Raw genomic sequence first — 21489 nt, forward strand, 5'->3', positions numbered from 1 at the left:
AACATGGTAAGGTAGACATGCAAATGTGTATGGACTTAAAATGTTAATACCATTACAAAATCAATGACATTCATTGTATCTTATTAGAAAGCATAAACACGTATTTTTATTTTTATTTGTGTTCTACCTCAGTTTTTGTGATGAAAACACAAAATTGATCATCATTTTTGTCCGTTAATGTTCTATTTTTCATTTAAACAATTTAAGTCTCTGTCCTCTGACTGGTCTGTACAAGATTCAATCGAAAGAGGTCGCTGTGGCCCTAATGACAAACCTCTCCTTGTTTACGGAAGTGGGATTGACGTGTCACCAGCACGGCAGTGATGCATTGTGGGTAAATAGCCAAGCTAACGGCGGCCGATGCCACCGTAGCCCCCGGACGCTAATTGACAGCACAGTCGATGAATGAAGAAACCTGGCGAACGCCGCCATGTCATTAAGGTCCACTTAATGTCCCCGGCGTTCGATAAAAACTAACTTATGTGGGCGTTGTCGCTTCTCTTCCGCGCACCGGCGCTCCAAGCAAAAGAGACCGGAGCTCCTATGCGGATGGACCCAAGCAAATAAAACAAGTCAAGCAGGGAGACACGGAGGGGGCTGATGGGCGACGGCAACGACGCCGTTTAAGTGCTTTTTATCCTCGTGTTTTATTCCCTTTTCCGCCCGTCGAACTGCTTTTTGGGGCTCAAAGATGTCGACCAGTAGTCCCGAGGCGGTGAAGAAACTGCTGGAGAACATGCAGACCGATCTGCGCTCGCTTTCGATGGAGTGCAAGAAAAAATTCCCCCCAGTCAAAGAGGTTAGTGTTTGTTAGCTTACTATTACTGTTTCTTTATTTTACTAGCTAACTAACTAACCACCAGTGGACGGGTTCGTGTATAAAGTTCGGCTCAGTCCTCTGATGAATAAGCTGATTGTTGATATTTTTGGTCTTCTTGCCACGTCACACAGATTATTCATTTTCCAGTAAAACACAGAATTGTCGTTTTGTTATCAATAATACTATTGATAAATCCAAATAACTTAAACGAATGCCGATGTAAAAAAAAATGGACGATTATGTCGTTCACTTGACATTCTTCCGCGATAATCGACATAAGAACCATGATTTGTTTAGAATTAGGATTGTTTTTTTTGTCATTGATTACAATTTAGTGACATCCCAGGATAAATGTATAATAAAAGAAGAAATGAACAAGATAACAAAAGAATCGAATGTATTGTAAAAAGTGAAATTGCCATCTTGAGGTTGCAATATCATTTACAAGATAAAATAATTCACTTTAAGATGACAAGTTAATGGTAATGGAATAAAAAAAGTAATATTAGCAGTGTCTCAAACTCATTACAAAAAGCTAGCGGACACCAGGGCAGACTACTCTGAAAAGTTGCCTGCCTAGCCATAAAGTCGCCTGCCCCATTTTTCCCAATTTGAAACACAAAACACGTCTAATCGCAAAAAAAAACACATTGTTGCAAAGTATTAAGGATTGATAATCAGAATATATCACAGAACAACACTAAGATTAAGTTTATTATAAATTTACTCACAATATTCATTGCATGTGTATGACATCGCTGTTTTCCATCTGCCATCTTTATGTACCTGTATTTACTCATCTTCATTCATGCAATGTTTGCGTTGCGTCGTGCGTTTGGCTTCAGATTATGCAAATTCCCAAACGAACCGAAATATCCAAACCGAACTAAGATTTCGAAATCAGAATAAAGCAAACGTTTGTAACAAGCTACCATTCCATCCTGTCCCCCAAAAATATTTAGTTTTTTTTTTTGTTTTGTTTTTTCCCTTGAAAAAGTTGACGGCCACCTGGGCGGAGTCGTTTTGTAAATTGTACGCCCGGCGTAAAAGATGCACGCCCCGGGCGTCCGGGCAGGCGTTATTTCAGACACTGATATTAGAAAAATCAATTAATCCCTTGTCATTTGGATATTCACCAGTGCGGTGCGGTTCGTGTCTGATCCACAGATAAACCCACATTTGATTGGTAGAGTAAGAAAGCAATGTATTAACTAACAAGGGATTTTTTTTGTCTTACCTTAATGTATAAATGAATTATGTGTGCTGTTTCTTTTGACTAAAAGCATCAACAGAGGGCTAATTCTTCATTAAAAATAAGGAAATGATAAGAGGAAAAACATACTGGATGGCTTGACTAGTTAGCTTGACAACACAATCACTAATTCTATTGTTTAGGAGTGAGATGTGCCCAAATCAGAATGATAGGCCTCACTATCGCCCTTTGCCAAGAGGCAAAAGGATTGTGTGCCTCCTGCATCTGCAAACGTTCAGTACAATAATATGTTGCTTACTAACTGTACAGTGGTACCTCTACTTATGAATTAATTCAGTCTGGGAGTAGCTTCGAAACCTGAAAACTTTGTAAGTAGAGACACATTTTGCATATAAATGTGCTAATCCGTTCCAAGCCCCGCAAAAATACGGTATATTTGTTTTATTAAATCATAAAAGAGCATCAGAACATGAAATAAATGTTGTGAATTTTTTTCTTCAATGTCTTTAATTCAGGCTGATGGAATGATGTTTGTGCCCTCCGTTCCGCTATCTTGGCTTAGACCATTTTCTTCGTCTCTGAACTGTAACAGTGACAGAGCATGCTGGAATTATGCATGCAAACTGGGTTTCCAGGCAGATTTGAAGCGATAGCCAGTTTGTTTACGCTGGGATGTAGGGGTGAGACGATATGCCTCGGTCATAATTCAATTTTAACTGTAACTAAGGTGCAGATTCGATTTACATCACAATTCTCGATAATTGTGATTCTTCAAGTATTGCGATTCGATATAAATAATGTTAGCGATTTTATTTTCTTTCAATACAAATAAACAACTTAAATCATACACTTCTGTTAGAATAAACCCTGAATGGTGTTCAAACAATGCACATCAGTCTGTGTCAGTCAGTCTGGAAGCTGACATTCATTTCAACCAAGACAATGAGAACATGTACAATGTGCAACAGGCTTATAGCCACAAAATATCATGAACTGAAAGGGCAACGTAACACAAATGTGGCCCATTACTGATTTTATTTACAGTTAACACTGTGAGATGATGAATAATAATAATATAATTTAGCCTCTAAAAGAAAAACAACAGCAAAAGCTATCACTATCTGTTTGCTTTTACGCATTTTTATGAATCGGATATGACACAGAATCAATTTTGGGGTGAAACATGGATTTAAAAAAAACGCCAAAACCTAAATCATTGTATATACATGTATTGATTTTTTTTGTCCCACTCCTACTGCAGTGCTTTATGTTAGGGTAATAGTATGTATTGCTATATGCTCAAATGTGGCTCTAAAGAAGAACACTAGCAGCTTCTGTTCCAGGTTAATTCCTAAGCACTCTCAGGAAGTGAAGTCGCTGTTGGGCCTTCCCAAACACAGCTCTGGGGTTGGCAAACCACAAATAAGAACTTGAATAGACAGCTTGTTAATGAACCTCAAAAGTTAACGACCAAATGTGAATGCAATGTCCTTTTAATGTAGCTCTGATGTTAAGTTTAACCGAGAGTAATAATTAGCAGTTTTTATCTCTAAATCTTGCATTCTGCGTTTTGCAGTTCTTCAATGTGAAAAGGCAAGGATGCTCTAAACCGAAAGTAAAAATCTAAACATGGTGTCAATCACAACTAAATCAGAATCAACTAAGATAATCATAGATATGAGATATATAGTCATAGTTTGAGTTTCTTAATAGAAATCAAATTTGTCCAATACAATCGGTCAATCCCGATCGCTTTCTTTACCACAATGTTTCATCAACTTAAAGCCCCAGTGTGCAATATTTGACCACTAAATGGCACTGTGTTGTCTGGTGTTATCGAGGGCCAGTGCCACATAGCACAGCGTGGCAGCTGGATGCCGGACAAACATGGCGGCAACTCAAATGCGGATTCCGCCGTGTAAAAGAAATGCAGATGTTTTGACTGTTAATTTTCTTATGATGGCTTATTTATTTTTCCTATGAGAGGACATTACCAGGCTGTGCTTGCCCAAGACACACCACAGGAAATGGTGCTCCTATAACCTTAGTAATTAAGGGATCTAACCAACCAACCATTCAAAAGACAGGTTTTTTTTTTTACTGAATACAAGTTTTTTTTTGTACCACTAGGAGGAACAAAATATTACAACTTGTCCCTCTAAGCTTTTTTTCAGAATCTCAACCTTTTCTTGCTATTTTCTTTTGTATGATACCCCTGACAGAAGCTTGTTGTTGCTATCGTTGTGTGTGTCACTCTACAGACAAGCCAGCTTTTGACTCTGAAAGTCCCTCCATGAACACAAATCCTTTTTTATTTGTTTGCACCAAACCACAGAGCTGCTTGGAAAACAATTTATAATGTGGGTGTCTATGGCCAGGCTCTCAGTTTACTCCGTATGAAATCTATTTGGGGAAAAAGTGAATTGGGTATTTTTTCATGTTCTTCTTAGCTCTAATGTCTAGTATGTTTTCTTTAAGAATGGAGAAAAAGATCAGAACCCACACAAAGCTGTAAAATTTTACACTGTGGTACAGAAAGTTCCTGCATATTTGTGAACAATTCAAGGCCCATAAACTAAACTAATGTATTCACGTTGAAATGGTCTTTATTCCAATATTTCTCACAGCTAAACCAAATTACGAAAACTGTCCTTAAGCGGCATATGCCACCGCTCCAATGGATAGAAATAACTAAGTTTGTCATGGTTCCAGGATTTTGCTGAATTTGGAGACGTGCAACATTGTCTATGCTGAGCTTGGCCCGATTTGCTTGACAGACGAGCAGACGGGAATCACTTCTCCTTTTAAAGTCTTCCCTTAAACCTGCCCACATTGTTATAAACACACGGGGGACTATTTTATTTAACATACTTGTAGCTTGTTCCACCAACCAGTTTTTTGTTTTATTTAGAGGCTTTTGTGACATTAGGTGTCAGGTAAAAGAAGTTAAAATGCAGCTTCTAAAGTTGTTGAAATGATGACTGGAAGTGAGAGGGGAGCTTAAAACTGCACTTTCTTTGAGGAAGTGGTCAGTGTCGGGATCCAATCGTTTTCCAGCAAGCGTTTAAAAAAGAGAAGATCACTACTTCTTTTTTTTTGAGAATTTTCTTAATAGGTTGTATCACACATTACTGTATTTTTATCAGAATATATTTTTTCCCTCGGTTCGATTAGATTTTCTGTCCCACTCAATTTTTGTAAATTTCCTTTTTTCCATTAGAAATTTGATTAATTGCCCAGTCCCCTAAATCTTCAAGAATTGTATTGATTTTGGGTGTAGCAAGGTCATTTTAAACATTTCCAAATTGAGCTGGTGCTGGTCAATGTTATTGCACTTATTTTTATTGCACTATTGTCATAATGCACATTTTTTCTTCATCGCATTGTTCTTATTATAACTTGTGCCAGTTTTTTGTAGCACTATATTTGTTGTTGTTTTTTGCCTATTCATCCTGATAGTCTGTTATCATGTTTCTCTCCAAAGTCTTTATACTACGTGTTTTACTCTGGATTGCTACAATGTTTCACAACATTGATATCAAAATAAAGACAATTCTAGATTACTATGTTACAACAAATTTTCGGCGACAAAAATGACCCCAAAATGCATGTTGGATTTTGGTTTAGGCCAATGCTAATTTCTGTACATCCTTATTTACAAATGCACGTGACATGCTACTAACGATTGGGATTGGTTTTGAATTTTACTACAACGGTGCCATCTGCTGTTGAGACTGCATCTATTTACGAGGTTTGATGGTATATGGCTGTGCTGGCTAGCTGACAAACTGTTGAACGTGTTGCCAGGCTGCTACGCAACACTGAGTTTAAAAATGAGCATCTACTGTGGTTGTAACTACGGATGGATGTAAATTTAGCATTTACCTGTATATAATCAATGTTTAAAATATATAATTATAACAAGGGAAAAATCTAAACTAAAAATAAATCTGTATTTCAAATATTGCACTAAAAACTTGTAAAAGACTGGTAAAAGAGGTGCAATCCAATTTTTAGTGATATCACCATTTCCAAAAGTGAAGAGCTGTGATTAAGATAAAGCAGGCTTGTTTCATGCTGTTCACGATATATCTTTATAGCTGAGTCACTTTTCTCTGACAGCTGAACCTGTTGTAAATTTTAAGATTTTCTTTTTTAATTTTACAACTACAAAGAACCTGGTATTGCTCTGCTTTTTGGAGATATGCATTGGGGTGTTGTCAAATTTGCTTATGTCATAGATGATTGCTTGAAATACATTTTTTTTTTAAATTTTCAAAGGTTTATGTCTGACCCCAAATTATACCACAAATGAGGGATTACTTTAGCAGTGACTGGTTTTCTTTTTGAGACATTTTGCTGCACTTTAAACCAATTACATTTTTTCTTTTTTCTCTCCTTAGGCTGCCGAGTCTGGCATTGTGAAGATTAAAACAATTGCAGCAAGGAATACTGACATATTGGCTGGTGAGTGAAATGCCGTCCAGTGTGCTTGCTGGAGCCTCTTTAGTTTTAAGAGCCTAAATCCAGAGCACGTACAGAGGATGTACACCAGTTTTTGGCATCTGATGAATAACACATTCCCATCTTCATATTGGAAAATATATAGTCTGTTATTGCAGCGATACCACTTTAATGTGTAGGATAAAGGTTTGCTTTTTTTATTCTGGGGTATTTAATAGTAGAACTTTTATTTATGCTCAAAAATGTAAAAGAAATCCAACATGACGTGAGAACATATGCAAGTCAATTCATGTTTATTTGTTTGGCCCTTAATCACAAGGAGTCTCAAAGGGCTGTACAGACAACAGATTATTGCAAACTAAAGGCCATTATGACACCACCCCCTGATCTAAAACCTACATGAGGGCAAGGAAAAACTCAAAAACCTAAACATAGAGAAAATTAAGAAACCTTGAGAAGGGACCACACATGAGGTCATCCCCGTTCCAGGATGACCAGGCTGACACCGGTGTTGCAATAACTGCAAGAACAAACAATACACAGATATTGTCAACATGAAATCTAGGTAATTCATAAGCTATAGGCTATAAGTTTGTTTGCATATAAGAAACCCCTTAAAACTGCTTTAAAATAGCCACATAGTAAAAAAAAATCCAAATATTAATAGAACGTGTACCTAAACACCCATAATTATTTAATTATGCTGTTAATAAAGATTAATACACTGGTAATACATTTACTGTACCTTCCAGCAGTGTTTAAATGGCAGACACTTGTGCAGAATTTTCTTTTTCCGAGTTGATCCTTGTTTTTTACTTTTTCTTCCCTTTATAACTAACTTTCTTGGGGCAGAAAAAGGAAATGAAACACATAAAAAAATCACACTAAAACAAGATGTGGTCCCTCTCAAACTTGCCAATAGGATTAACAGGAAGAAGACATAGATCAGGGCAGCACAGCGGCGCAGTGGTTAGCGCGTGTAAGGCACAGTTCTGAGGTCATGAGATCGAACCTCCTATGTGGAGTTTGCATGTTCTCCCCGTGCTTGTGTGGGTTTCCTCCGGGCACTCCGGTTTCCTTCCACTTTCCAAAAACATGCATGTTAGGTTAATTGGCCGGTCCAAATTGTCCCTAGGTGTGAATGAGCGAGTGAATTGTCCCTGTGTACCCTGCGACTGGCTGGCAACCAGTTCAGGGTGTCCCTTTCCCACTGCCTGAAGATAGCTGGAATGGGCTCCAGCACCCCCGCGACCCTACTGAGGATAAGTGGTGCAGAAAATGGATGGATGGAAGAGATAGATCAAGGCATTATCATTTGAGAAACACTGCGCTAGAACACTTGGGATACGGGTGACAGGTGCCTGTGCAAAATATAAATAAATGTAATTACCGGGTACCTGTTTTGCACTGCAAGGTGAAGATGCGACAAGATTCGGTGAGCTGGCAGCTTGGCCTTCAAATGCATCAGAGCGCATCCTGCAGAGCGAAAGCAAATAGAGTGTAACACATAAAAGCATTTGCTTTCTTGTGACATTTCAAAATGGATGGCCTGCCCCTCTGATTTGTGATTTGAGTCACGTCTGTAGACGGTCAATTTTGGTCTCTTTAGTCGAAATTTGATTCCAACAAGATCCAGTCTCCTATTTACTACTTCTAAGGTCACACTGTGTATTATATAGCGGTTATATAGCGAGCACTAATACATGTAGTATCTCATAAACAACATGGCTTTAGAAAGTTGTAATTACACTGCACAATTTGAGACACCCTTTCAGGAAGTTGACGTGCATCCCTGCTATCTTACTACTACAAAAGCCCGATTGTGGATTTTGCAAAAATAACTTGTAACAGTGGTGCTTTTAGTAATCAACAATCACTTACCTTCCACAGTAGAGCGCTGCATGTGATAGTAGCTGTGTCCTGTGATACAGGCATCCTCGACTTTGTCCTCTTTCCTTCTCTAGCAACTCATGTTAGTTACTTAGCTGTAGGCTATAGGTGCTCTGTGTAGATAATGCTTGTTTTGTTAAGTGTCACTCATCTTTTTAAGATGCTCATGCAAACGAACATCTTGGAGTTCCTTGATTTCGGATCCCAACTTTTGCTCTTGCAATCTTATATTGGTCATTTTTACTAGTTTCGCCCGCTTGCTGCTAAAGTTAAAAACCTGCACCATCTCTGACCAACTCCAGTTATTTGTTCTTTTCTGCTGCTCTGTGCATATACCGTCGCTATCTTTCTTTTTCCCTTGTGGGGATAATACCAGTTTTAATGTCTTTTCACTTGAAGTGGCTTCCAAATTTCCCAAAGTGGTATCCTTTGGGCTTCCATTGTGTTTCTTCTTTAAATGCACACTGTCACTTTAATCTAAAATTTGTGTAACGTATTCCCCCCAATATATATATATATATATATATATATATATAATTGCTCTATTTATAACACCTATAATCGCTGTATTTATAACACCTCACCTGACTTTCTTTGCAGCTCTCAAGGAGAACAGTTCCGAAGTCGTGCAGCCTTTCCTGATGGGCTGCGGTACCAAAGAGCCTAAAATCACCCAACTATGTCTGGCTGCCATCCAGAGGCTCATGTCCCATGAGGTGGTCTCCGAGGTGGGTTTGGGGGAGCTGACTTTGGATTGTCAACTGTGTTAATGCAAATACATACAGCACACCAAGGCTAATGCCCGGGATCACGGAGGCCATCAAGATGAGCGGGCTGAAGGACATTCTGTCATGTCTTATTTGTGTCGTCTGGATTTGTCTGAGGTCATATGCATGCACACAGTTCTTTATTTGTTCAGGTGTTTCTAATATTAGGGAAAGTGAGTGTTTTGAATGTACTTACTGATTTCTATTGTGTATATTTTCTACATTTTAGTAAGTTTTTTTTTAGCCATGCACTTTAAAAAAAATTTTTTTTTTACATACAAACGATTTTTTAAATGTATTTTTTATTTAAGTCCTTGACACATGACATAAATAACATATACAACACCACATGTACTGCTCCACTTGGCAGTGTGTTTTTTTTCCATCACTTTGTCATCAACATTAAACCAACTTCAAGGTCTAAAATCACAGCCCAGCGGCCTTCAAATAGAAACAGCTGGAGAATCTTGACAGATGTCGTCAATAACAGTGACACCCAAAAAAGCACGAACTGTCACAAGTGTCAACATCACTTAAATTGCCTTAGAATTGTTTGGAACCTGGAGCGAGCTGTGGCATCTTCTGCAAACTATATGAAAAAATGTTTTGCTACATTTCTTGTTGCAGGCAGCAGCAGGCAACATCATCAACATGCTGTGGCAGCTGATGGAGAATGGTTTGGAGGAGTTGAAGCTTCTACAGACGGTCCTGGTGCTGCTGACCACGAACACAGTGGTTCACGATGAAGTACTTTCCAAGGTAGACACACGCTATGGCCCAGTCGTGCATATACTTAAGAACAGGGGTCGGGAAGTGATTTTACCCAAAGAAAAATAGAAAAAAATAAATAAATATATATATATATATATATATATATATATATATATATATATATATATATATATATATATATAGTCCCCCTTCACAGAACCAAGTAAATATGTACAAATACAGCTATCCCAATTAAAAACTTTATGCTTTATCCCCGTATCATCTTCCAGATCAATCACAACTCTTACAATTGCCGCGGGAATTGTCTAGTGTTCATCTTAAAGTGTCTCAACAATGAACATAAATTGTTTAATAAGCTTTCAAATAAAGCGTTTTTTTGTGAGCCGAAAACGGGGTCTGTTGGTGTGACACCTTGACTGTAAACTGTAGTTAAAATTGTGCCCTATATATATTGCACTGAACCATGTTCATGTCATCCTGGCTTTTTATTTATTAACATATTAAGTAAATGCTCTATTTCTATTTAATCTCAGAGCTTGCGAGCCATAGGTTCCCTGACCCCTGCAGTAGAACTTTGGGAGACGATATTAATACGTTCTCAGGTGGGGTATTACAAAATGAAATTGCCATACAGCGGGGGGATGGAAATCTATGCTAATTAGTAATTGCATTCCAAGCCCCTTACACTCGAGATAAAAACATTAAAATAAAAATTACATCCCAAAAATCGAAAATGAGGTAAGGCTGGTACAATATATCTAATGGGTCTACTGTATGTTGAGCTTTTGAGCTTTTACGCTTTGGTTACCATGTTGCCAAGCACACAAGAGGGCTTAATGAGCTTCCTCTTTAGGCTATTAAATCAATATTTGCATGCTGCTTGTGGTTGTGTGCTTGTCCAGGCCATCGTGCTGTGTTTCCGCCTCCACTTTACCAAGGACAACATCACCAACAACACAGCGGCCGCCACCGTCCGACAGGTGGTCACGGTGGTTTTCGAGAGAATGGTAGCCGAGGACGAGCGTTTCAAAGGTTAACGGCAATGTAAGCAAGGCTCCTGTGACTCTTTCACTTATTATATTTACTTCACAGGTATTGTGGAACACCCTCCTCCTGTCCAGGGGAATACTAACAGGCGGTCTGTGACCACCTTGAGGCCCAGTGCTAAAGACGCGTACATGCTATTCCAGGTATGTCCACATGAGGGCGTTAGCTTCCTTCACGTCAGGAAGCACTTTTGGCTTGTCTTTGTTGCCTTAAATGTTGATTATCTACGTTCTTTTTGTTCATTCTTAATAATGTTGATTTACTTAGTACGAAGTTGAAAAGCTAAAGCACAGGGCTTCACAGAAATCATATGGGTGTAAATAGAAATTCTAAGATAAGAAAATACTTGCTGTTTCAAAAGTAAATATCCATATTTTTATTAATTTTGACTACATTCATGATACATGGGTGCAAGAACAGCGAAGGAGTTTTTGAAACAAACCTTCTGAATTATATATTTTTAACAGGTAAAAGACACAACTTTTTAGAATTGCTTAACTGGTCTCCTTTACTTTGTTTCATTTCATTTATATTCTCTTTAACTCTTTTAATTATTGTATTGTCTTTTACCTGAAGCCTTGTTCATGTATAGGGATTTTTATTTTTTTCTATTTTAGACAATTAGGTATTTTTCTGCCCGTTTTTTATCTAATATGGAAGACACCAGCAACGGAATGTTTCTCGGGGCTGGGGAGTTGACTGGATAGAGCATTTTGGGAGGTTTTCAACGATATTGTACGACTTAGTTTTTTTTTTTTTTACACTGCTTTTACTTGCATAGTTTTTCTAGGAAGGTGCGTGCATACTTGCCAAGAGTACCACTTTTCTCTTCTTAAAAATGCCAACTGTTAAAAAAAATGCTTTTCAAATGTATATAATAACAAAAAAATCTTAACTTGAGACTCGTATTTCAGTCTACGGCTGCTTTATTTTAAAGCGGTCTGTCTTTGTGCATGTATTAACCGCTTCAACGTTCAAATTTATGTTTTAATATTCTGAAGCTTGGTTGTGTTTAGCGCTTAAAATAAGAGAATATGATCAAATCTATCACTTTTTATTGTCAAAAGATTGGCATGTGTGAATGTGCTTTCTGAATCAATTTGAATGCACCACTCTCCATTTCCTTATTGTCACTTCCTACCTGCAGGACTTGTGCCAACTGGTGAATGCGGACGCACCGTACTGGCTCGTGGGGATGACCGAGATGACGCGGACGTTTGGCCTGGAGCTGCTGGAGTCTGTCCTCAACGATTTCCCAGATGTATTTCTCCAGGTGACCCTGATGCTTTTCAAATATGTATCAATTGATTCGATCTCACTGTGGGTGATTACTGTGTGACCGTATTTACAAATTTGTTTTGTCGCCACACAGCACCCCGAGTTCAGCTTCTTGTTGAAGGAGCGCGTGTGTCCGCTGGTCATCAAACTCTTTTCACCCAACATTAAGTTCCGGCAGGGGAGCAGCAGCGCTGCCTCACCGGCCCCCGTGGAGAAGCCCTACTTCCCCATTTGCATGCGGCTGCTACGCGTGGTCTCGGTGCTCATCAAGCACTTTTACAGTCTTCTGGTATGACTCGCTTTCTATTCAGTTACTCTTTTGTAGAAGCTTGTTTTTGTTGGTGTTTTTTTTTTTTTTTTAAGGTTTTGGACTTTTTTCCCTGCAGGTAACTGAGTGTGAGATCTTCCTGTCTCTCTTGGTGAAGTTCTTGGATGGGGAAAAGCCTCAGTGGCTCAGGGCCGTGGCTGTGGAGTCCGTACACAGGCTGTGTGTGCAGCCACATTTATTACGGTAAGAATTTAGCTGTAAGAATCAACACATACATTTTTACCCTAATATAGTAAATCTTTCGGAATACAACATTATTCTCTTCTGAGGGGCGGGTCATGAGGCAAACTGCTCTTTTTTTTAGGGGGATATAAACCTATTCTAATTTGTAAATGCGTTATAAATCCCTTGTGCCCCAGATAAATGCATTAAAATAAAATGATATATCGTAAGTACCGTATTTCCAAGCCCATAAGGCGCACATAAAAATCTCCGATTTCATTCAAATTGTAGGGCGCTCTCTATCGTGCAGTGTGCCCTGTCTCTCATGCAGATTGGTGGGCTGAGACCAGCTCGGTGGCTTTAGGGTTGGGCGCCCGCTCCCAACTGGGAGGTCACAGATTTGAGCCTTGGCCGAGTCAAGCCCTACTAGATAAATGGATGAAATCAAATGTTTTGGTGTGATTGTTCACATTTCCAACTAAATGCATCCTCCTGTGACTTTAAAGTGTCTCTTGTTTGATTGCCAATATATGCCGCTTTAGCGGAAGAGGACACGTGACGTCACACGAAATGTATTGATAGATGAAGTGCTCATTGATGCTAACGCCATAGTGTATCTAGCAGTTTAAAAGTTATTGTAGCGAATTGTCCCCCTGAATATTAATTACATCCAAAACCTGACTTTCCCTCCATTGACTGCTTTCCATGTTTTCGTCTACCATGGTTTTATCAATTTTTCCCTACGTGAAAATGTAATGAAATATCGTGGAATACAAGCAACTGCGAGAACTCCACAGCGCCACCCCGAATATAAGATTAAATGGTAAATGGTCTGCATTAATATAGCGCTTTCCAAGTCCTTTACAATGTCTTCACACTTACCCATTCACACCAATAGCGGCCATGCAGCCATGCAAGGCGCCAACCTGCTTATTGGGGGCATTAGGGATTCAGTGTCTCGCCCAAGGACACTTCGACATATAACACGGAGGGGCCGGGAATCGAACGTGCGATCTCTTGATCCCAAGACGAGCGCTCTACCTCCTGAGCTATTGCCGCCCCCGTTCAAAACCTTTTTCCCCCCTTTTGGACTGGGGATAACCCAGTCCATCAAAATGAGTCATGATGGAAATGTCGAAATTTGAAGATACATGAAAAAATGTCAATGTGGGTTGGGCATTGAGGGCCGTGCAGGACGGACGAGAACTCCACAGCGCCACCCCGAGCCCCCGGTGGCCAACTGCACAGCCGCAGAGGTTCTCCGCTCTAAGTCACTCGCATTCTGTCCTGAAAGTGGGCGATCCAAAACAAACTCATTTTTTACAACAAGGTTACTAGATCTTTATCACAACATTTTAAATCAAATAAATACAGTCTACTCAATTTCCTCTTCAGAATTGTTAATCTATTTTGGTCTCTAGATTTCAAATTTGGCTGATTTGCACTGTTCCAGTCACTGAATTGATCTACTATTTTGAATCATCCCCTAGCCAAATAAAACATTTGATTTACTCTTGTTATGACTCACTTCTTTGAAATCATAACTCATGCATTATCATTTTAGGCCAATCTTTAAGTATCACTTTTGTAAACATTTCTTCTTGCTTGTTTTTTTTTTTTTATTCCCTTTTAAATCCTGATCTCCTGAGCTAATGCCGCCCTAATAAATCTAAGGTTCGCAAGTTGGAGAAAGCTGAAAATAGAACTCTGACAAGTTTTTATCCGTGTGTTTTACTTTGTAATCTATTCTTAAATAAACCACAACCAAATTTAGTTTTGCTCCCAATGCTTTTTTTTATACGCATGTATGCTTGCACTTGCACCCATTGACCAGTGCCCCGTATAAGTTGATACAAACAGAAATAGAACCAGCTACAGAGAGTGCGCTTTTTAACACGTTTGGCCTTATGGACGTGAAAATACGGTGTGTGCAGATGATTCAAAAACATACATAAGTATACATGTAAATTAAAAAATAAATATTATTTATCTTTGGTGTGACCTGAGCTGTGAGCTGATAATCACTAGCATTTTTCCATGGTTGGTGTGTTTTACTTCTCCCTTTAACATCACTGCAGGTCTGGCCCAATAGTTAAACCAATAAAAGTTTGTTAAATGCGATTCTGAATTGAATTAAGAAAGAGGATCATTGTGGACCAGCACATTGTATGATGTAAGCCAAAAGCAGACAGCCACCTTAGAGACGTAACTTGTCATAAGCATTCACACTAGAAAAGTTTGAATTTTATAGGATTTTGGGCGTGCAAAATAATTTGTTGCTATAGTATAGTAGAGGAATGCCGTAACAAGGTCCGAAAAAAACATCACATTGTAACGCAGAAACATAGTAAGGCTGTGACGCCCTATTCTGTGGTTCAACTGTACTTGTTATCAAGAATTGTAGGTCTTTCACTAAAGTCATTTTTTCATTTGTTTCCTTTTGCTTTGTAGTTCTTTCTGCCAATCCTATGACATGAAGCAGCACTCCACCAAGGTGTTCCGAGACATTGTCAATGCCCTGGGCTCTTTTATCCAGTCCCTCTTCATCGTTCCTAATGTGGGCAATGCTTCAGCTGTCAGCGCACCAACTGGTACCAATTTGAATTCTTATGAGACCTCTCTTTTTATAAACGGTTGATCCTGAACCCTCATGGTTATTAGTATGTAGGGAATGCAATTACTGTGGATTGGAACCTGGCAATATAATGTTTAAACCAAATTTCCTATTTTTTTCAACCTTCCAACAAAAATACAAAGTCGTGATTCATATTTTTCTCATAGGGAAGATAAAGAACAATAATACTCATTAACTAAGCACGACTTTACTATGTCTCTTGCAACTTTTTTTCTCCATGTCTGAAAGTTTTTCATTTTCTATAGTCGGCTCAGGATCAGGGCCTCAGAGCACAGCTCAGGGCGGTCCTGGGACTGGAGGTGTTGGCGGGACTCTAACGACTCAGGCTGCATTTGAATACCGCGGAATGTGGATCCCCCTTATGACCATCAGTGCCCAGGGCAGTGCAAAGGCTACGTAGTAAGTACTCAACTGCCTCTTTGTTGTAATGTGAAATATAAGTATTTCATAAATGTGCTTATAAAACGTATCTAAAATTTCTGCTAGCCTTGAAATGCTGGACAAAGTGGAACCACCGTCCATCCCCGAGGGTTACGCCATGTCGGTGGCCTTCAGCGCCCTTCTTGACCTGGTCCGAGGTATCACCTCTATGATTGAAAGAGAGCTGGCCATGGAAGAGGAGGCGGCGAGGGAAGTTGAGCTGGACCATGATTGGCAGCCGTCACCTGGTGAGATGTAGCTTGTCTGTTGAATTCATTGCTGTGTTTTTTTATTTTTTTATTTTATTTATTTATTTATTTATTTATTTTGGGTGACTTATTTTTTATTGTGCATTTTCCCACTTTTTTACATGCTAACAAAAAATAACAATATAAGAAGAAAATAAAATGACAAAACAACAACAACAAAAACTAAGGGAAAAAATGAAAATAAAATAGTTCAATAAAACAAGACAGCATTGCAGTATTGGGTAGTATATTCCATGCTCATCATTATTCAATGTCCAGTCTTTATTTTGTTCACTAGTGGTGTCCCTATTTTTCCTGTAATCTATCCATTTGTCCATAAATTGGGTCCCCTGTATTCTTATTCAAAATGTGATTCTCTCCAATACAAATAATTCCTCCACAGTGCACACCCACTGCTTCACGGTCGGGGGCTCTTGTGTATACCATAATCTTGTTATTACTTTTTTGCTGTAATAGGAAATTGTACCATGAATATCTTTTTTTCTGTAATATTTATTCAGTTAGGTACCAAAAATAGAGCACTTTAAATGTTTTGGGTATCCCACAATTCTCTTTGACACAAACCATATTTGTCCCAGTAATCTTGTATTTTTGGACACAGCCGAAACATGCATGCGGTCGACTTCTTCCTCTCCACATGTTCTCCATCATGGTTGTTGAATCTCCAGAAAACTTCTCTTAATTTGGGGGTGTAATGAAAAATCTAACCAGTTTCTTTCAGTAAAATTCCTTCAAAATCTGGGAGCTCGTGGATGTGCACTGTGTTTTACAGATATTTTACCACTCGTTGGTTATTTTTGAATCCATCTCCTTTTCCCATTTTCTTTTATTATAGAGTGATGAATGCCCACTACACGCCATAAAAATTGTATACATATCGGAAATTGATTTAAAAGTTGTACCTTTATAGGGTCTTTCAAAAATGTTGATGACCTTATGACCAGTCCTCGATTTTGATCTTTTAGTGAAAGTAGTCTTTCAATTGAAGGTAACGAAAATAGTCATTTCCCTTTTTCAACTCCACAAAACTCTGCAGCTTGCCATTTTCAACAATCTTGTATATTGCTGTAATACTTTTGCATGCCCAATTTTGGAACCCCTTATCGTTTTGTCCGGGAATAAACCTGTCATCACAGGCAAACCAACTCAAAATTCTTGCATCCCTTTCCAAATTGTATTTCATAACTAACCTTTATTCAGATTGCTAATGTACTGTTTGCCATTGGTCCCAGCTGATTACCTACATTTAACATTTTTTTAATGTGCTAATAAATGTGGTACCTCAGTGAATGCCATCCCTAATTCTATATTTTTCCGTTTTGCAACGTAACCGTCTTCACACCAATAAATCAGTTTTGTCTGGCTCAATTTTGATATGAGGATGTCCTGCCTAACGAAATGTCTTTGTTTCAGAAGCTCATCTGGTGTGGGAAGAGATGGTCGGTGCCTGTTGGTGTGGCCTGCTCGCCGCTTTATCCTTGCTGCTTGACGCAAGGTAAATCAGTTGTTTTATTGTAAGGTCAGCTCCCAGAAACAACTTCACAAGACCTGGTGTACACATGCGTGTATATCAATGCACATTGAACAATAGATCGGGTCTCAAGAGGTTAAAGATATTGTATTTTCATTACAATATTCAGTTTTGTATTTATAAATCTGGGGATTGTCTTGCTGCTCTCAGGAAAACCATATAACTGATCCCCTTGAATGGAAACTAGCACCCTTAAAAACATATTTAAGGTTTTATGTCAATGATCAGAGCTTCGATTCAACCCCTAAAACCACATGGAACCGCATACTAATCATTGCTGTACTGTATGCTTTGGCAGCACCGACGAGACAGCCACAGAGAACATCCTGAAGGCCGAGCTGACCATGGCCTCGCTCTGCGGCCGCCTGGGCCTGGTGACTCCCCGTGATGCCTTCATCACTGCTATCTGTAAAGCTTCACTGCCACCGCACTATGCCCTGACAGTTCTCAGCAGCAACGCTGCCAACTTATCCAGCAAAGGTAACATATCCCACAACTGGATACATGAAATAGCTCCATAGGCAGCAAGATTTTGGCAAAAAGGCATTGTCAAGGGGAATGCAATATATTAAAATGCAATCCAAAACACAAAACATGGAGAAAAAGAAGAATTAAAAAAATACTTTAAATCCCATCATGTTGTTAGCTTTTTAGTGTTTTCTTTGCTCTGGGTCCAAAAACCTTGAGTTTTGAGCAAGATTTAGACATGACATCAATCAGGTGGATAAGAAGGTTCTATATGCAGGAAACAATACTAATCTAATTTGCATGGATTTACCTAATGACTGAACATATTCGCTTATTAAGTTGTCCCAATAAATCCCACTCACTCTTCCCACAGTAAGCATTCCAATGAAATTCACTGGATCTTTTCAACACTTTGAAACCTTGCGCTTGACTAAATATGCACTTCATTCTTGTGCCTGTAGTCATGTGTATTGATGTAAGACTAAGGAGTTTTTCTCATCCTCGTGGTTTGAAGTGTGTGCTGTTCAGTCGAGTTTATCGTGTAAACTCTTGCCATATTGCCTCTCCCCAGTGCCCGTCTCTTATTGCAGCGATCCATAACGCTATGCCGGGGCTTCCAATTAAGAATGTGCCTGGGGAGTGTTAAAACGTGCACATGCAGCTTCTCTCAAAAGACCCCCTTTAGACGTTTGCTATTTGCATATTAGCTGGTTTAGATAAAGCCGGCTAATTGGTCTGTGCATGTTGAGTTGATTAAAAGAGTTTCTCCTGAAGGCTGTGTTTGTTACAAATTGAACACACACACACACACACAAGCAACCTAACCATTTTTTTGCTTCTTCTTTCATCTACAGCCTACTCAATTCAGGGCCAGAATGTGCAGATCATCAGCCCCTCTAGTGAGTCTCATCAGCAGGTGGTGGCTGTCGGGCAACCACTCAGTGCCCAGCCCCAAGGAACGGTCGTGGTAGGAAAATACAGAATCAGAATTCATGCTATCGTATATGTTTTCTGCCACAATAATGGTCCTAAAACGTCATTTTCCTGACATAAGCATCAATTGATGATGATCTAGGATATTACTCTGAATTCGGGATGTACCAAAAGGAAAATTTGGGGCTGACACCAAAAAGAGAAATTGTGAACCGCAAACCACTAATTATCGAATAAGGTACAATAAGAAATAATTAAAAAATGACAGGCTAGTTTTTCATTTTAAAATTCTCATTAAACAACAAAGAAAGACATTTTAAGTGCTTAAAAACCCACTCAGGCAACAAAGTGATACATAACACGTAAAACTGTTGAGAGATTGAAAATGCATTTAGCACAAGCAAGTTCATTGTAATTTGGGTATAGTAGCTGGTTATAATTAAAATTAAACAGCTTGTAACTGCTTCACTGCAAAATCTCACTCCTCTCAAGTACGGTATAAATTTGAGGGACAATTCTCACTTTTTCTTAACTATAAATAATATTAGTAAATTAAACTCTCAAAAAAGCTTGGTGCCAGCCAATGGACTTCGGGGACAGCTCATGAAAACCCCAAATTCCTTTCTCAAAAAATTAGCATATCATAAAAAAATACTTAAAACGATCTACTGACCCAATCATCAGAGTCAACATAACTCTACACACCTGCAAATGATTCCTGAGGCTGTTAAAAACTCCCAGCCTGGTTCATTACTCAAAACCGCAATCATGGGTGAAAAAAGTGTGGCAAAAATGCTGCAAAACCAGGTGATCGGATCGTGAGGAAAATTGTGGTGAACAGACGATTTCAGACTTTGGGGGAGCTGAGGATACAGTGGACTGAGTCAGGAGTAGAAGCATCCAGAGCCACAGTGCACAAGCGTGTGCAGGAATTGGGCTACAGGTGCCGCATTCCCCAGGTCAAGCCACTTTCGAACTAGAAGCAGCAGCATAAATGGCTGACCTGGCCGACAGAGAAGCAACACTTGACTGTTGCTCAGTGGAGCAAAGTACTTTCTTTGGATGGAAGCAAATTATGCATGTCCTTCGTAAATCACAATGCCAGAGTCCGGAGGAAGACTGGGTAGAAGGAAATGCCAAAATGCCTGAACTCCAGTGTCAAGTACCCACAGTCAGTGATGGTCTGGGGTGCCTTGTCAGCTGCTGTTGTTGGTGCATTGGGCTTTATCAAGAGCAGGGTCAATGCGGCTTGCTATCAGGAGATTTTGGAGCACTTCATGCTTCCATCTGCTGACAAGCTTTATGGAGATGAAGATTTTATTTTTCAGCATGACTTGGCTCACAGTGCAAAAAACACTGGTAAATGGTTTACTGACCATGGTGTTACTGTGCTCAATTGGCCTGCCAACTCTCCTGACCTGAACCCCATAGATAATCTGTTGGAAAATGTGAAGAGGAAGTTTTGAGACACCAGACCCTACTTTGGATGAGCTTAAGGCCGCTATCGAAGCATCCTGGTTCTCCATTACAATCTCAGCAGTGCCACAAGCTGATTGCCTCCATGCCACTCTGCATTGAAGCGGCCATTTCTGCAAAGGATTCCCGACCAAGTATTGAGTGCATAACTGAACATAATTATTTGAAGGTTGACTTTTTTTCAATTAAAATAACTTTTATTGGTCGTCTCAGATCAGCCAAAAAGTCTCGCGGCTATCAAAAACGTGGAAGCAGACTTGCACAAAATGTTTTAGAAAATGTCTTTTTAGCTTCTGTTTTGACAGCCATTTCCCAGTCCAAAATGAAGAATTTGCAACCTCGCAGTGTGCTCTGCCCCAAGTGAAATCCAGCTTCAGATGGCTCGCCCCACAACATTGTTTTTCTGAAATCCTTATTTATTTATTTTTTTTCTACCGAAACAGAAAATGCCATTTGAGTTTCAATAATTTTGTCCCAGACGGTTCGGCGCATGCCTTCTTTGAATTCTTTTTGTGTGTCTGTATCTAGCTGACGGCCAAGAACATTCAGTGCATGCGGACCCTGTTGAACCTGGCCCATTGCCATGGCGCCGTGCTGGGCACCTCTTGGCAGTTGGTTCTGGCCACACTGCAGGTACAACCACTAACTCGTTCTGCACAGAGCTAAAATAAAATTGATTCACCTGTTTTGATGTTAATTTGAGGTTGTTTATACGCAGTAGATTTGTTTTGTTTGCGGAATTCATGTTTGCGTGAGAATTGTCAATAGAATGATTTAGATACTGAATGAAATGTACAGTGGATGCTTTTCAAAGAAACACTGGGAGATTTGTTGGGGGAAAAAGTATAAAAATATATTGATTAATAAATACAAGTACAGAGCTGGGTGATTCAATTTTTAAGTACTAATACCAGATTAATTTTTAATAATTAAAAAAAATATTCCTGTCTTTTCTAATTTTAGCACTTAGTGTGGATTCTCGGACTGAAGCCAAGCGTAGGCGGTGCCCTCAAACCTGGAAGAGCTGTGGAGGGACCCAGTACAGTACGCTTGCCT

At 39.2% G+C, this 21489-nt stretch overlaps 1 protein-coding gene across 4 annotated transcripts in view; it reads left to right on the top strand.

Annotated features, from left to right (window-relative positions):
* Positions 1-293: 293 nt before the first annotated feature.
* mon2 (MON2 homolog, regulator of endosome-to-Golgi trafficking) overlaps positions 294-21489 on the top strand; it is a 42331-nt gene continuing 21135 nt past the window's right edge. For 2 of the 4 annotated variants that reach the window (XM_088340641.1, XM_088340643.1), the window contains exons 1-17: positions 294-799; positions 6437-6500; positions 8988-9115; positions 9782-9913; positions 10789-10918; positions 10979-11076; positions 12081-12206; positions 12306-12500; positions 12598-12722; positions 15153-15292; positions 15582-15735; positions 15823-16004; positions 17439-17520; positions 17855-18036; positions 18879-18991; positions 20962-21066; positions 21397-21477. In XM_088340641.1, coding sequence (XP_088196767.1) covers positions 692-799; positions 6437-6500; positions 8988-9115; positions 9782-9913; positions 10789-10918; positions 10979-11076; positions 12081-12206; positions 12306-12500; positions 12598-12722; positions 15153-15292; positions 15582-15735; positions 15823-16004; positions 17439-17520; positions 17855-18036; positions 18879-18991; positions 20962-21066; positions 21397-21477 — 2145 coding nt within the window. In that variant the 5' untranslated portion in view covers positions 294-691. The remainder of the gene's footprint in view (positions 800-6436; positions 6501-8987; positions 9116-9781; positions 9914-10788; positions 10919-10978; positions 11077-12080; positions 12207-12305; positions 12501-12597; positions 12723-15152; positions 15293-15581; positions 15736-15822; positions 16005-17438; positions 17521-17854; positions 18037-18878; positions 18992-20961; positions 21067-21396; positions 21478-21489) is intronic. The other 2 variants (XM_088340642.1, XM_088340644.1) reach the window with 1 other exon arrangement.

This window comes from Urocampus carinirostris, chromosome 7 (genome assembly GCF_059441175.1).
Source record: "Urocampus carinirostris isolate Australia breed hairy pipefish chromosome 7, RoL_Ucar_1.0, whole genome shotgun sequence".
In the NCBI taxonomy this organism is placed as follows: Eukaryota; Metazoa; Chordata; class Actinopteri; order Syngnathiformes; family Syngnathidae; genus Urocampus; species Urocampus carinirostris.